At 31.1% G+C, this 18,302-nt stretch overlaps 1 protein-coding gene across 7 annotated transcripts in view; it reads right to left on the reverse strand.

Moving 5' to 3' along the window:
- LOC144837227 (uncharacterized) overlaps positions 1-18,302 on the reverse strand; it is a 122,600-nt gene that overhangs the window by 23,777 nt on the left and 80,521 nt on the right. Inside the window, exon 1 of one of the 7 annotated variants that reach the window (XM_078692252.1) lies at positions 10,097-10,317. The exons of 4 other annotated variants lie outside the window; for them this stretch is intronic. In XM_078692252.1, coding sequence (XP_078548378.1) covers positions 10,097-10,226 — 130 coding nt within the window. In that variant the 5' untranslated portion in view covers positions 10,227-10,317. Of the gene's footprint in view, positions 1-187; positions 525-7,055; positions 7,301-10,096; positions 10,318-18,302 lie in introns of those variants that run through there. 2 more of the 7 variants (XM_078692253.1, XM_078692254.1) reach the window with 2 other exon arrangements.

Consider the following 18,302-nt stretch of genomic DNA (forward strand, 5'->3'; position numbering starts at 1 on the left):
AATATTTAATGTTAAAATCTAACAGTCGTTAGTTGATGTAGTGACATAGTCAGTGGTCAACATCCTTGCCTTCAACCACTGGTCAAGAAGGACTTCACAAAGATCTGAACCCTGGCCTTCTGTTTTATCTTACAACAATACTATTCAACTACACTACACTACTGTACAATAAACAACTTGAAATTACCTCTACTTGTCTGTGACCGCTCTAAAAATGCTTGAACCATTTTGAACAGTAAGTATATCAACGGCAAAGCACAAAATAAAATGTAGGCCTATACAATCCTAAGGTATGGTTTAAAATAAACTCCCCACTAAACCAAAAACTTGATCATTGCGTGAGTGTGTGGATGTGTGAGTTGGTGGAATGTTTATGCTGAAGCCTTCCTGTAAACCTTTACCAACGTACAACGCTTCAAGCAGTTACTCATCAAATACTGCTCTCTGATTGGCCAATTCATGTACAGTCTCCTATTGGGTACTTAATTGGATTGTAGAATGACAGTTGCTCACACAGCAAGGTAAATGCAACTTAACACAAGATAATGTACACTAACGGTTCATATTAAAAACAATCGTGATCTAATTTTCTTTCAACATTAAAAATTCCTCTCAAAATGATACCAATAAAGAGTTAGATTCCTACAAATTTGCGATAACGCTTCATAATTTCAGTATTCAATAATAAAATTAGGCGCCGATATAATATCGTTAAATCTTGGTTGAGAGTAATAAAGAGGGTCAGTCTAAATTTGTAATTTTGCCTCGGGCTATGTCCTTGAAAAGTAGCCAATAAAATTGTCAAATCATTCTGTTAAATTTTTTAAAGGTACAGTACTGTATATATATAATACAAACATATAATATAAAAAAATACAGATTTAAATGTGCTAGGTACAAGTACTAATACAGTTTCTTTTTTTAAACTCATGAGGTACTGATAATTAACAATCCTTGTAGAGATCTAAATTTGAGACTACCAACAATTCCTGAAGAAAATCAAGAAATCTCATTTAAAAAAATGGTTAAAAAAGTGTAAAATCCGTATTTGTAGTAAAAACTACATTTACCATTAAATACTATGTAGAATGCCAACTATTATTATTAATTATCAAAGCATTAATTTTTATTTCATCATAATAAAAGTATTCAAATATTTTTATAACAACCGTCCGTATCCTGGATAAACAATTAAAACGGAAAAACCAATAAAAGTTTAATTGTACTTGTTAAAAATACTATACTGTACTTTGGACGGTACCTTACGGAAATAATTTAGATTGTACCATATCTATTAACTTTGAAATATTTTAACAAGTATAATACAATGAATTGAATAATAAATACCTACAAACAAACCAACAATACAGTACCTGCAACTTACTAATTCTCTATCATTGTTTACTATACACCAACTGTACAGGCTATTGTGATGACAACAATGTACAGTATTCATTTATTAGTAATCATAAAGTTAGAAGTAATTTCCCATGTAAGTTGGTTTGTAATACTCTCACATAAATGAACATGAAATAAACTGCCAATTAAGGTATTATATTATAAGAATTTCTATATTATAATTGCAGAATATGTTTAATTGTTGTTTATCTCAAGAACAAGAAATGAATCACAGTAACACGCCCACTGAAACATACCATTCACTATGAAAATAAACTGGCTTAGTCTTATGAAACAACAAATAAGCTTGATAAACTACTGTAAACATTGAGATAACCATAAAAAAAAAGTTAAATATAATTCATAAAAATGGTTGTAATTTTGATAATATTGATAACTTCGTCGACATGAGTGAATGAGATCATCATGGTTTTATAAATTCTGGCTTCTGCTTTTAATTGTGTGGTTTAACAAATAATGAGCCACAACCGTATCCTCATACATACTGTACAGGTGAATAAGGTATTATAGCAATTAAGTCTACTTATTTAGTCTACTAATCAAGTGTACCAATCAAGTGTACTAATTTAGGAAGTACAAATCACAGGAAAGCAATTAAAAAACAAGGACAAGGTAATTACCATCTCTAATGTTTATATTCATTAACAGCTTTCAATTATCGAACTTAACAAATTAATTTATTTAAATTAGATGCAAAACCTAAAATCCTAAAAAGTAAATCGTTTTCTTAAATTTGCAAAATTGAAAGTTTGAAAATGTTAATGATGACAAATTGTTATAAAAACCCTGCCTTTGAAAACATACTATTTTAAAAGTTCTACTTTTCACAATATTTATACACATTTATAACAACTTAATTTCCATTTATGACTTGTCTCCTTCCTGGTCTAAATAAAAACAATTCCCATACTAAAGGCAGATTTCTATAGTCCCATTAAAAAAACAAAAAGTTACAATTATAAACCAAATTTACCGTAGCCTATTCATAAAAACCTAGTCTCGAGGGGTTTCAAAAATTGGGACAGACTTGTTCTACTAATTAATTAAATGATATTGTTATCTTTTTCTGTGATTACCTTCTTTTAATAAAAGTCAATAAATTGTTTAAGTCTCAAAAGACTACATACAACCCTAAATACAGGAACTGTGACCTGGCAATGTGCCGTAAAACACATTCAAAAAGCCGGCTCAACATTTTTTAATAACTAATAACTTCTTTATAATCAATTAAATTATAATTTATGTTCTGATGATTAGCCTATTAATGTTCCAATGAGATTTTCTATAGCATAGCAAAAAAAAAACACTCTTTATACGACGTATAATTGCATGATGCAGTACAGTACTACAAAAGTAATTGAAAATGCTGTGTTTTGTATAAGAGCAATGCTTACAATATCGCATCCAATTATTATTTAGCCACCTTTCTTCAAAATCACAAGAGTTTAATGTACGCTTCACTGCACTTTGAATTCATTATGTTGTTACATAAGGATATTATAATATCTCTATGGTTGTTGACATATTCCTAGTCACCCCAAACAACGATTATTCATTATCAAAATAATAACTTGGCTTAAGTTTTTATTTTTGAAGTGATGATGAATTTTGAGACACGGTGAGTGTGATGTCAAATTAACCGCAGATGTTGTCGCAAGTCACACCCAAAAATCTAAACATTTAACTAAAAAACATTTGCGAACAGAAAGGAAGTAACCAGCACAGGTAAAGACTAGAGTTGCTCCGCCGAGGCAACAAATTATATTTCTCTAGAGAAGTCGTATCAAAATATTTGCAAGCATCATTCTCAAAAGAAAAATATTATAATAACATAGGTCATAGGGCAACAGAATCTTAATTCACAATAACATTAGGAAGACACTTAATAATGGAAAAAAAATGGCCCAGTTTCTGCTGCCAAGAATATACCGCACTGTACAGTATATTTTCATGGCAGCAGAAACGAGTCTCGTATATTTATATATACGTGGTACATTTTTTATACGTATTTTTATACCGAATATTGATGATATGCTGCAGAAACAAGGCCTATGGCAAGTAGGCCTACATGTGTCTTAAATGCATTTGACCTTCAGATAAAAACAATGCATTAGATTACAACCAAACTATTCTTCATTTTAATTTTTTTTAAAGCTTTATTCTAATGTTTCATCAAGCAGAAATTTAATACATCCATTCACGTTATATTGAGGGATATTAAATTTAATTAACAACATACATTATACTCATCAATCAACACTACACTATATTAAATTAACATACACATTGCTGCCAGATTATATTTACTTATTAAATGAACAAAATCTCACGGATGTCATCAAAAATAACATTATTCAAAGCGATTATATTAACGCCAACTTATATTACAAATATTATTTAACTTGGCTTTCATGGGACCTGTACTAGTCACTTTAACATGTGCGTTTGAAGTCCCCATTCTCCATTATTGGGTGTGTACCTTACGTTAACATAACTGTGCGGTATTTCATGACATGTTTCCATGCAGCCTAGCCGTTAGTCACCTCGTTCCCAGGTTAATTTAATAATTGCAATATATTTAATCTACTTTTAGCCTGCGTTTACACATGATATTCTTCAACACTGTAAGATCTATTTTTAGCTTGCGTTCACACATGATATTCTTCAACACTGTAAGATCTATTTTTAGCCTGCGTTTACACATGATATTCTTCAACACTGTAAGATCTATTTTTAGCTTGCGTTCACACATGATATTCTTCAACATGTTTATGTCTTTTATATAATAATGCAAGAAATGAAACACAATGCTGAAATTATAAAATAATTTAATATTTCAACAAACACGCAAGTTGTTTGCTATGAAACACTAACTCATGTACTGTACAGTAAATGTAAAAATGAGGAAGAAAGTTGAACTGTAAAACATACAGTACTGTTCGTACTGTCTGTAACCTGGGATTATTATTTCTTAATCCAGCAAAGTGATAATACTGATAGGAAATTACTGAAAAAATGACATTTAATAGATGACTAATAAATCATAATAAAAATAACAAAACAATAATAATCCTAGTACCTCTTAATCCACCAGATTAAGTCCGTAATTATCCTGACGAAAATAACCAATTTATCCTCCATTGTTTGGAGAAAAAAAATCCTAATTTCAGCAGGTTCATTATCTTCTCATTTCATGTTTGAGAGCACATTAATTACCCCATAATCACTCATATACCATAAGTATGCTGCGCTAATGCCTTATAAATGGCACGGTAAAATCATTAACCTCATCAATATTTAATGTACTGTCATAATGAGATTCTAAAATGCTAGCAGCTACAGAGAGCTAATAGACTATCCAAGGAAACATAAAAATACACCAGAAATAATTGCAGTTAATGATTATGACCCGTACTATGTGACCACATCCAAAGGACGTTGATGACATTAGAACACTAATTAGGCTAATTACTGTACAGTACTGTAGGTTAAAATAATTACAGTATAACAACATATTGTCTGAAATGTCCAGTACAGTACATGGAGGGATAATACAGTACCTACTGTACCTCCATACATGGAACATGATAACAAACACATTAAAATATAATTTAATAAGGTACAGATGAAGACTAATTCGATAATACTGTATGTCATCCGTTTCTTTATTGAGATTTTTTTTTCCGACTACAAAAACTGAATTTGGCCTACAAATCTTTGACATATTCTGGATATAAATTTGATAAAATTCAATTGTTCAAATTCAAATGTTTTTCTTTACAGTACGTGAACATTTTTCTTTGACCATGTAATGACTTGATCTGAATCATTTGCTCCTATAACATTAAGACCGGTCGACGGGAAAACAGCTGCCCTCATTGCAACGTTTAAACCGCGCAAAACCATCATGCGCTCCTAGTAACATTAAGACAGGGCAACAGGAAAACAGCTGCACTTATTGCAGTGTTTAAACCGTGTAAAACCTCACTTATTTCCAAGGAAAGCAAATGTTAGCATCAGAGCAGGAAAAAGCTGTCAACAAAATGGCATTGGCCTAGAACTCTACAAAAACCTGGATTTAAATCTTCCATTGTGAACTTTCACCCTTCTATAGTATAGACTAAAGCTCTGTCTACACTATCTTGTGCTATGCCTAAATATGGTAGTGATAAGTTGTCATCATATCCATATATGGGCTCATCACATTTTGTTTCCAGATAAAGTTTGATAGTGTAGACAGAGCTTTATAACTAAAATAAAAGTAAATTGTGGCAATGACTACAGAATAAACCAGGCTACTATACCCATTTTACATGTGCATAAACATTAATTTTTTTTAAATAAAAAAAAAATTAGCATTTTTTATAAAATAAATAAACATATAATCCAGTGCGAGTGTACAATACTGTATATGATTTTTTTTCCTTTAATTACAAGTTCATGATTATTATGTATACATTACAAGCGATGTATTGTAATTACCCTGTATATATTAAATGTGGTTCAATAAAATCTTTTAACTTCAGTATATTACAGTATCATGTCAAATAAACAGAAATAAGTATAAACTAATAAAAATAATAAATAAAATATTGTCTGTTTACAAGACGTGACGAAGCCAGGCTATTACATTCTGGAAATTGACTAAGTCCATCGCGTACTCCTTCGGGAATCTCTACAAGTCATCGATTATGCTAGTTTCATCTTTCATGTCTGATCCCGACACAAAATGTTGAATAAAGTTTAGCAAATACGACGGCTAAAAACGTGACTCATATAAAACAGATATGATGTTAGTGCCAGGTAACGATACACTCAAAACTTAATTTTACAGGCAATATTAAGCCCACAATTCACCCCCTTAAACAGAGTTTGTGCTTTACAGATTACCTACATCATTGCTAAAGAATTCCCAAATAGAATCAGGTTTTAAAACCTGTTTTCACTTTTGGGGTATATACTTAATTTGAATATAGAATATCTGTAATATGGATCTGTAATACTTCAAGTAATTGCATTAGGTATGGAATTGTTTTCATTTGCTAGGGGAATGTAATGTAGTCATGTTCTTACACCTTGTCTTGTACAGTACTGTACACTTCAGAATAGAGTCACACTTACTACTGTACCCATGGAACAGTAGACTTGATAAACCTTGTTTCCAACTAGGAAAACAACGCAAGGATTCTGAACAAGCAACAGTTGCATGATCCATCGCTTATAATTGGTCAAATTATTTGTGTTCGCGTACGTCCTTGTGTGGTATTCTAGTGGGAACCAAGCCTTATGCATAGACTATGTAGGTAGTATCTTTTATAGTAATAATAATAATAGGTAGATTTATATAGCGCAAATAAACAAATAAAAAATAATATAAACGTCTCTATGCGCTTGACAATAAAGAGAAATAGTGGAAAACAAAACGAAGAGAAAAAAAAGAGACAAAAACACCAAGCTAGCACCCAAACCAAAGTATGGGGATACACCATCACCGCTAACTGGGGAACAGTTTAATTCATCCACCTAAATAATGTATTTATAATAAACAACATAATATATTTTGCTTACTGTACAGCATTTCATTTTAAAGTATTTGTATGAAATATTTATTATCCCAAATTTGTTAATGCACCTACCTGGCTCATCAACACGCCCTACAAACATGTAAATGACAGCGCAAGACATTTCTCACAACATAATATAAAACATGCGTTTCTTTCATCAGACACAATCTTTTCTTTACAATGACAAGACTTCACACAAGCATAGGTGTGGTCCAATTATTTTAATCATTATTGTTGTTAAAATGAATAACAATATCTAAGGCAGGTGCTTTTGTTGATTTGTCATCAGCTTAATTGTATATTATTAGTTGCTACTCAATTTCAATAACATTTTAGTGTGGACACTGAGTCACTGAATGAGTCACTACTATAGAGGGCGCTATTATACATTTTGATTTATGATCAACAGTTGAAATTTCACACACACACACACCAGGGAGTTGTAACACACACTGTGGTGTATTACAGTTGAAGAAACAAATTACTGTTTATTAAAACACAATAATCACAGTAAAAACAGAAAATTGAAAGATGTGTTGTTCCCAAAAACATGAAAAATAAAGATTAATAAAATCAGATTTTAAATATTAACATATGTATTTTTTGCTTTAAAACATATTTTTTTCAGGTAAATAATTTTTTTTTTCCAGTTTTTGGTCAAAGTGAATAACTATTACGAAACATTAAAATGGCATATCCAACAAAAATTTGAAAAAAAAATGTTTAGGGGGATATAAAAGGTGTTTATTAGACAAATATTGCAATTATTACAGGCAATATTGTTGCCATTGCAAACTTGTTGGCAATTGTTTCTTACCATTTCTTGGATATTATGATATAATTACTGAAAAAATGACAAAATAAAATAAGCAAAAACGGTAAAGTAATACAGCCAGAACAAAATTGAAGAGCTTTTGGACAACACTAACCTTTCCTTAGATTTCAAAATGAAAGTGGGATATAATTAAATTTATGATATTTAATAATTTATATTTAATAGTTCTCTTCTCTCAAATACTAATTTTTTTTTTTTTTTTTAATACTGTAGGTAGGCAAAGTGGCACTGAAAATTTCAACTTACAATATTATTATTCTAATATTAAATATTCTGTCACTTTTAAAGAATTGTAAACAAACGTCATAATACAACAACCGGATGCATTGTACTTATCACAAAAATGTAATCTAAATCTTAGGATTGGTTAGCCCTATGTAAATAATTTAGCTGTTGTTGTCAAGGTCAAAATAGTTTATGACATCAGAGTTGTTTTTAAGTTAAAAAATAATTTTCCAACTAAACTAAAATTATGCAATAATTAATAATGAATTAAACAATAACTGACACTGAAACGTGATCGTGAGGGAGGCACGAGTGAAATTTAACAAACATTAAACAGACCTTTACCGCAAATAGAAATTACTACTAAAATATTCTCGTATAGGGATTACTGTATACTTTTTCATATCTACTGTACTGTACAATATTTGCAAAAGAATTGTATGATTTTGGCGTAAATGTGTTACAATCACAGACTCATATGTGAACTCTTGAAAACCGGAAAATCTTATTTTCTCAGAGTTCATCATGTCAAATTATTACTACTTCCCTAAATACCAAACTTTCAGCATAAAGGGAACCTTTTGGGCCAGCACACTTTGACATGAACGTAAAGTAATATAAACTTCAACTTTATACTATATTTGTTCCTCTCCATGTATGTATACATCCGGTTAATTTAGATTTCAAATTCATTTCAGAGGATTGTTTACTCCAGCAGATTGTAAACAATGGCTTCCTTTACATGATGACTCATTAGTTACTTATGTAAGATACAGTACTAATAATCACCATTGTCCACTCACATGAATATAATGCATATGTCAATTATGGATAAAACACAAAAGGTTTCTGAAGAATGTTTTCTGTGTGATATTACTCATGTATCTTTCCAGGAAAAGTTAAAACAAAGAAAAGTGGACACAATGGATGAAAATGGCTACTGGTGCTAAATACAGATGGAACAGAATTGTTTTTTTAAAAGAGTAACCTGACATTGACAACTATTTCCCAGGGGCCTTTGACAACCTAGTGGCTTGAACAGAGACTGTTCCTCTTTCTTGCGAAAACCGGACCACTTAATTTCTTGTGGCTATTACACCACTGTAAATAATATAAGATGAAATTCTACTGTAATCAAATAACGAAGAGAAGTTTTGTACTTTTATTTTTTATTGTAATCCCACCTCACCCGTCTGAGTCAAGTGCTTAACGAGGATATCCTTCATAACAACGCGGTTATTGTTATTTATTTATAGGAAGTCAAGTCACACCTTTACAATCAAGCCGCAAAATAATCAACAAAGTTCAATCGACATTTGTTAATTTTCAAGATCATTGCCGTATTTTAACTTCTTTACCTAAATTAAAATAGATAAAAAATGAAAATTATGTTTATTAGATTTACTAATCTTCCCCGGTATCGGCAGCAGGGCATCCGTCGCAGCAGGTACTGCGGCTAGGTAGCTGGTAGGTTTTTTTTTTACTACATATTATAGATACTGTATATGCCAACATCACAATACAGAACAATTTAAAAAGGACATTATAATTATAAACAACAAATTTAAAATATATCAAAAATATTATAAGTAAATTTATGAACTAATTTGTGGTCGTTATTTAGGTTAGGACAGGTGTAAATATTTGACTTTCATTTTAAAGACCCTCAACCACAAATAATTTTACTTTTTATTATCCGACACAATTCCTAGATCCTGTTTCATGCCTATGACATTGCAATGACAATCAGTTTTTTAAATATTTAGAAATTACATTTTTTGATAGAGGTCTAAAGGTAATAGTGTAGACATACTGTACTGTACAGTAGCTAAGAATATAAATAAATTAAATTCCTTATCTACACTATCAAACTACTGTAGTTTGAAAAAAAAAAGTGTGATGTGCCCAAATATGGTAGTGATATGCCTAAATATGGTAGTGAAATGACATATGTCCATATATGGCCACATCACTTAAAGTTTGATAGTGTAGACAGAGTTAAGTAACCAACCACACTATATTTTTTTTCAAATAAACTGAATAAAATACTAACCCTTCGTCGGACTAGAAGGCCGAAGACACCAGAACAAACTACTTGACTTATGCCCATGTCTGCTGATTGGCCTACGCTTAGTTGACCTACGACCTGGCCGTACTCTCGGCCTATATTCCTTATAAGTCATGATGACCGTTAATTACAAATTATATAAATAAAAACATTTCAATTTCAAATAATCGGAGAAAATAAAATCCTGTAATTATTGATAATCAAATCACTTGTTGATGACCGATATTATTCCAATGATGAACGAGGAATGACGAGTTTGAGATGTAAAGTATTTTCCGATTGTGACAGTAATGACTGGTTTCTAAATCAACACAGCGTTAGTAATTGTGTCATTAACCACGAGGGACTAAAACATTATCCAGAAATAATCCAAGTTTTACAGATTATCCATGCTAAACAGTGAAGCCTCTGTTATCCACGTTGAAGTAGAAATGTTCTTCACAAAATAACAAAAACTTAGGCCTACTCAATCACTGATCTGCTACTGAGAAAAGCTAAAACTAAGGACCAATCAAATTTAACCTTGAATGACCTGTAAACAAGAATAGGTGAACCATGACCTGTTTACCAGCCAATAGGAAGCTGTTATGATTCTTAATATAACAATAGCCACTTCAGGTAGGCAGACAGTCATACACAAGAAATGTGTACTTACAATTTAAGTAAACAACATCAAGGCTTTGACATGTGTATTTTATTGATTTTGTTTACTACTATACTATTAGACATACTGTAATATTCATCTATTCTTTTTTATTTTGGATAGTAGTACAGGCATATACAAAAACATACAAAACAAATTCACCAGGAAATTAACAAATGCAATATCCACAAATTGTTGTATTATTATGTTTACAAAATTTGTTTTTTTTATACATTTTCTACATAATTAGTTTTTTTGGAGTGGAGTTGTGGCTTGGTGGTTATGATGCTTGGCTACCACTCAACATGTCACTCATTTGAACAAGGCTACCGATGCTAGTAGCCGAAATGTTGAAAATATAGTATAGTATTATGAATGTATTTTTGTCTTTTTGGTATATATTAAACCATAAATTCCTCCAAGTATAAACCATATCAAATAAGTGATACATAAAATAAAAATGGTACGTAGATTTCAATATTAGAATTATGATCTACATATATTATTTATAATCTTTTTCTCCAAGAAAAACAATAACAATGATTATAGATATTAAATGCAACAGGATATGAGATTAATATTGATCAAGATTTGCGTCAAAACAGACAATTTCCTTGTCACAAACTTTGTTTTTACGCAGTAGATTAACTTGAAGGTGTGAATTGGGGCTTAAAATAAAATCAAATTACACTACATAAAGCACACTGAAATGAATCACATATCAATTCACCATGGCAACAGGAAACAATTGGTATCATTGAATAAAATGGCTAAGGCATTTTATGATGACACAAATAAACAGTCTGCTGCCACCTATAGACATACAATATGCATTTACCGTATCAGTGATTTTACAAATTACACAATTGACAAAAATATATTTTATTGTCAATGAAAGAATTCACGCTGATCTGACAAAGATTATCTTATCACATCTGAATTGTATTGTTTCTCTTTCAAACAAAATGACACAAAATAAGAGACATCACTTTATGCAATACAAGCCCGTCGCATGGTTTGGAAAATTAGCTTTTTTGGCAACCATAGCTCAAATCAAATTGAAAAAAAAACCAAGTGAGCCAAATAGAAATAAACATAGAGGGCTCACTTCATTCACGGTTCACCTCTTATTCAACTTTTGTTCAACAAGTTTGAAAACAAAAGTATTTAGCACCTGCCGTTATAAAAACAAGGGAAATAATCAATTCTAAGCGCTCCTGATGTGATCAATAAAATTGGAAAGATAATTCTAAACAAAGAACAGAATTAAACAATACAATTCCTTGTTGAGTAACTCATCTAGGCAAATATAACATTTGATAATGTAAACATACCTTTACACAGAGATAAAGAAAACGTTTAACATTTATATCTTTAGAAACAATGTAGAAAATAAAATGAAAAAATAATATTAAAAATAATAATTATTATATTATCAAAGAGGTGACGTTTTAAGGGAAAACAAGAAAAAAAAAAGTATAATTTAATAGTATACTAAATTGATACCCATGTAAATATAAGTATTTTTCAATTCTTTTAAAAATGGTTTAAACGTTTACTGATACAGATACTGGCTAGTCTTGGACTTCATGAGTATCAATAAATAAAATTTAATACAAATTTAATAAATGTAATTAATATTTCCAGCAATGAAAAGTAGATCAACAAGTGTTTAGAATTACACATAATCAATGAACAACTACGTAATTTGGTCATATTTAGAACAATTAATTCTCCACTTGAAAACAAATGGATACTGTAGGTTAATTCATTCATTAGTCTATAAATAAAGTGTCTAAATTGTTGGCATATTGAGAGCAAAATGATACTAATGACAATGCTGTAATGCGCCTTTTAAAATGTCCCCATGAGGGACAAATAAAGATATATTGAATTGAATTCTATAGGGTGTAGCCACCAGTACGTTTGGTAAGGTTTCAACCTGATAACTTTTCACAGAGGCCTTTAACCAAGTGGCTTCAACAGAGATTGTTCCCTTTTCTTGTGAAAACCGCACCACTTTAATTCTTGTGGCTACATCACTGATAAGGATGTAGCTAAAGAAGTCCAAGAGGTGGATCCTGTGTTGTAATTAGGCTGGTTGAACAGCCTTACAATAGCAATGACTACAATGGCTTTAAATTAGACTTGGTGAAATACTTCAAAGGTGGGCGTCACCATCCACCTCAATACATCCATGGACCTAACACACAATACACATAATTATCAAACAAGAGTATGAATTCCATCTTCACAGGTTTTTTTTTATCAATCAACAACAAAGGTGTTTGTGCTTCACGCACTAAGAGCAACGATGCGAAGCGGCTAGATTGTAAATTACACCGTTCTTTATTGGAACAAGCCACAACAATTTGTAACTAAATTTGTATAATCAATTTAATTAGATGGATACCATACATCTTGTCTGTCTGCTTGTCTGTCTGTCTTGTATATTTCAGATATTTTGTTGGCATACATTTCTTCCTAATTAACTGGAATATCTCAAGTAACTACTAAATTTAATATTAATTTAACATACTGTAACACCCGAATGTATCACATGTATATTTCAGATATTTTCTGTCAGCAGTGGCCTACATTTCTTCCTAATTATCTGGAATATTATGAGTAACTACTAAATTTAATATTAATCTAACACCCGGATGTATCACATAGAATGATACACATCATTTTCATTGTTGAAATTTATAATTATGTAAAATATCTTGGAGTCTGGGAAACCAGCTTACATCAAATACATCGGATGTGACATCCTTCCAAATTAAGGAACATTTACACATACAAACACACATCAAAATGTCAAACTATAGTAATTTAATTAGCAGAAATTATTTTTAGAAAGTACACTTTAGCCCTATTGCATTTACTTCTTTAAAAAAAATTACTTGCTCCTAATGTTGGCCCCATTTCCAGTATATAACTTTAATTCTGCCTGAATTCACAAAATAAGCAAAATCTCATCTTCTAAGTAAGAAATCCTGAAGGCTTTAAGAAGTAGAACGGGCAGTGAGTACGAATCTCACAATCTTGTTAATAGCGTGTTATTACTGCCTCTCATATTAATTGGCAAGTTAAGTCACTTCCTCGGGCAATAAAATACATTTTACAATTTATACTTTCTCAGTAATGTATTGATTTAAAAAATGACATTCGCCCTTTTTTATTTTAATTCCATTTCTATGTCGACCTTTCTTGGTAAAATTCAGGGAAATATTTTTCTATATTACTAAAAAAAACACAATCAACGATTACAATTATGCAACCATGACATTTACATATTTACTACTGGTAGTAGACATTTAAATATAGAACATTAATACCACCAATACACTTAATAGTTAAGCACGTAGAATAAGAAATATGATTTACTAAAGAACTTACAGTTTGACATTTTGTAGAACTACGTTTTGTAAGAATGACTTCTGAAATTTTTATAGACAGGCACTTAGCGTACTGGAATTCAACCATCATTTTACCAGACTCATTATATTTTAGTACATAATACCTATACTTAAAGACCTTTATGATGCATGGATCCAAAGTTGGTTATTGATTTTCATAGAGATATACGATAAAAGGTTAAACTTGGTTGGTATCAATGGATGAAGTGACCTGCATTTAATCATAAAATCAATCTTCATCTTTCATTTTAATTCATCATAATCAAACTCTTTCCTCATCATAAGAAATGAATCTGAGCAAATGACAATCTGCAACAACATCACAATATCATCCCAGGAGTCTTTTTAATCTAAGGATGGGTTGCGGTATAGTGGTTCTTGGTTCTAGTCCTAAAAATGTTTAGTACATTGAATCTGGGCAAATGATGATCTGCAACAACATCTCAATATCATCCCATTCCCAGGATTCAATTTAATCTAATGATGGTTGCAGTGGCTAAGCACTTGTAATAGATTTGTAAGGTTCTTGGTTCTAGTCCTAAAAACGTTTAGTACATTATTTGTATTTAATTTTTTTTAATTTTTAAAATATACTACACTACTAAAAAAATAATTCCATGAAAGAGATACAGAAATCTGTAGTGCATTTTTCAATGCAAGACTGTCGGAAAAATTAAACACAATTTCTGATTAATTATTGAGAACTACTTCTCTAGTATTCATTAAATTATTTAAATCTGTAGAAAATTATGTTACATGAATTACTATCATACTGAAATGATAGGAACGGTTTATGCTTGTAAATTGCATTATGTAAAAGTAAGATTTATGTATTTCCGATCATTACAAATAACAATATAAAGGCATATCAACGATTCATATTGGAAAACAGATGTACAATAATTTTATTAGGTAATAAATGGTAATTTTGATGCTGTTTTGGTTGGTGGTTCGTTGTACAGTAACAAACAATGATGATGATCACATCATTAGACTACCTTGATTATGAGGTTAATTGGTTTATTGAAATCACATTATCAATTTCTTTAGTAAGGTCACATGGAAAATAACAAATGATCTAGTTATAGGTACACAAACGTTGAGCCACAGGAAATCTAATACGCAGCCTATATATTATCTAACATAGCAATACCAATATGGTGCATAACAAGCTTAAAATAATCAAAATTAATTATTAAACAGGGAAGTGCTTTAGTAGGTTTTCTGGTGCGATTCTATTTGCATAATGCATATGTGTATGTGTAGTTAAACATGATCCAGGTGCTATGTCATTTGCATAATGCATATGTGTATGTGTAGTTAAACATGATCCAGGTGCTATGTCATTTGCATAATGCATATGTGTATGTGTAGTTAAACATGATCCAGGTGCTATGTCATTTGCATAATGTATATGTGTATGTGTAGTTAAACATGATCCAGGTGCTATGTCATTTGCATAATGCATATGTGTATGTGTAGTTGAGACATGATCCAGGTGCTATGTCATTTGCATAATGTATATGTGTATGTGTAGTTAAACATGATCCAGGTGCTATGTCATTTGCATAATGCATATGTGTATGTGTAGTTGAGACATGATCCAGGTGCTATGTCATTTGCATAATGCATATGTGTATGTGTAGTTGAGACATGATCCAGGTGCTATGTCATTTGCATAATGTATATGTTGTATAGTTGAGACATGATTCACAGGTGTTATGTCATTTGCATAATGTATATGTTGTGCAGTTGAGGGAAATGGCACAGGTGTTTTGCATAATGTATATGTAGTTCATGCATATGTTGTGTAGTTGCGACATGGTCCAGGTGTTATGTCATTTGCATAATGCATGAATGTAGTTGAGACATACAGGTGTGATATTATAAATTGACTGTCTATCCTAAGGTTTCATTTTGGAGAATAGATTACTAAAGAATTAGAAATACAAATATACAGCTAAACTAAAAAAAAAAATTTTTTAACTCTCTCAAAAAAATCATTTTTACGGTATATTTTTTAGATTTCAAAGAACATTGAATGTAACATTAGATGTAACAATGATGATGATCACATCATTAGACTTGAATGTAACATTGAATCATAGAGTGTAAGAATGAACGATCCCATGAACTTTGTAAGGCGTTCAGCCATAACCTAGGTAACCACTCACCTTTCACCTTTAAAGAAATATCATACCTTGGGGAACACAGTAAGCAATCAGGAAAATAGCCAAAAAAGCTTTGTTTCACAAAATATACCACAGTGCTACTACTAGTAAATACTACATACATACTACATACTTAACATGGGTGGATCCAAGGAGTGGCCCAGTTGGCCCAGACTCCCTTAAATTTCGCAAATTTTAATGCAAAAGATAGGACATCAAATTAAGCTTCACCATTTTTAGGCCCTGCTGGTAATCCCCCCACCCCCTCCCCACCCTCATTTCAAAATCCTGGATCATCCACTGTTTAATCACCGATTTTGATGCACATATGCCCTTTATAGGTTATAAACCCCTCCCCCACTATCTCCATTCACCCTAAAAATATGTTTTCTCAACTCATTTTATATTCTCAAACCTCAGTGTTCTCCTATACTTGCATACAATACTCCAAAACTTTAGCAACTTTTAGTTTTTCTTTTCACAACATGTTCATAAAACATTACAGATCTTCTTAAAACAAAGAAAGAAAATAATATTCTGATACCAGCAGTATTGCAATTTCATATTTGTTATCTACACAAATATTACAATACATAAAACATCTGTCATCAGTATTGTTCCGCAGGTCATCTAAGATTATCTTAAACCACCTATTCATTGTAAACACAGCTTCCCATCTTTCCTAAAGTTTTCATAAAGTTTTTATGGAAATAGTTTCAAGGTGTATCACATTGGTAATCTTTTTTTAACCCAATACTTGAGTCACTTCCTCGAGGCACTGAGATCAAACCGAGAGACGATAATCTCCAACTGAGAGAGACAGCGTTCTAAACGAGGACACATTCACTTTTTTTTGTTTTGAGGACCAACTAAAGATCTAAACTAACATCGTTATCAATGTTAAAGTTGATTGTGTTTCTCTTGCAAGTGATATTTTACTGTTTCATACGGCTTCTTCCACTCTTCTTCCATCTGTCCAATTTTTTTACAAGTGGTCACTCATGGTCACTCACTTTTTGCTCATACACCGGGCACCCTCTCATCACTTCTTTTTATCTTGCTTATCCTTCCTTCAATCCTTCTTCTCCATCTTTTTCACCGGATCATGTTCATGTATCATGTTCCACCTATCTCAATCAAAATAATGATTTTAATCATTATCATTTTCGAATCTAGTTGGACAATTTTACATGTCAATTACGGCACTGTATGACTTATAGTCTCAACAGGAAATCTATTATTACCAGGTTGGGTGTAAGTGAAAATCTAGAGTAGTTAAAATACCGTACTTAGTCATTAAATACTCCATGGTGGTCTAATTGGTTACTTAGAAAATAATTTATATATACATTATAATAGATGTTGAGATTAGGATGAGTATTGGATGAAAAATGTATTTTGATGTCAACTAATGGGCTGAAACAATGTCATTGTTGTTACTGTATATAATATGGCGTATCTACAGTATACTATAGTTTTCATCCTAGAGTACCTTTACCTTTCCCAGGGTCAACCCTAATATTTTCATATCATAAACTTTCTGTTAATATAAGATACGTTAATGTAATAATAATTCCTTTATAACTTATAAAAATAATAATTATTGATGGAAAAAAAAACACAGAAAGTAAAACAAGTTCCAAAACAGTTTTGTAGCGATCTGAAAATATCTTCACATATGTTATGATGATGCTTATGATATTGCATATTTATCTACTTCATTATCTAATATTAATGACATTAATAAAATCCATGTATCTATTCTTTATACTACAAACCACTTTCATTACTTTTACAGTTTTGAAAACTCGCATTTCCAATTAGAATTGGTTTTCACACAAATGATAGTTCGCAAGTTCAACACCTAAAAACCACGACTCCTATTTTCTACAGAGTATTAACAGCTTGTGCACATATTGAAATTACATATCTGTTTGCTTCCTTATTAAGATGTT

Source organism: Antedon bifida, chromosome 3 (assembly GCF_963402885.1).
Source record: "Antedon bifida chromosome 3, ecAntBifi1.1, whole genome shotgun sequence".
Lineage (NCBI taxonomy): Eukaryota > Metazoa > Echinodermata > Crinoidea > Comatulida > Antedonidae > Antedon > Antedon bifida.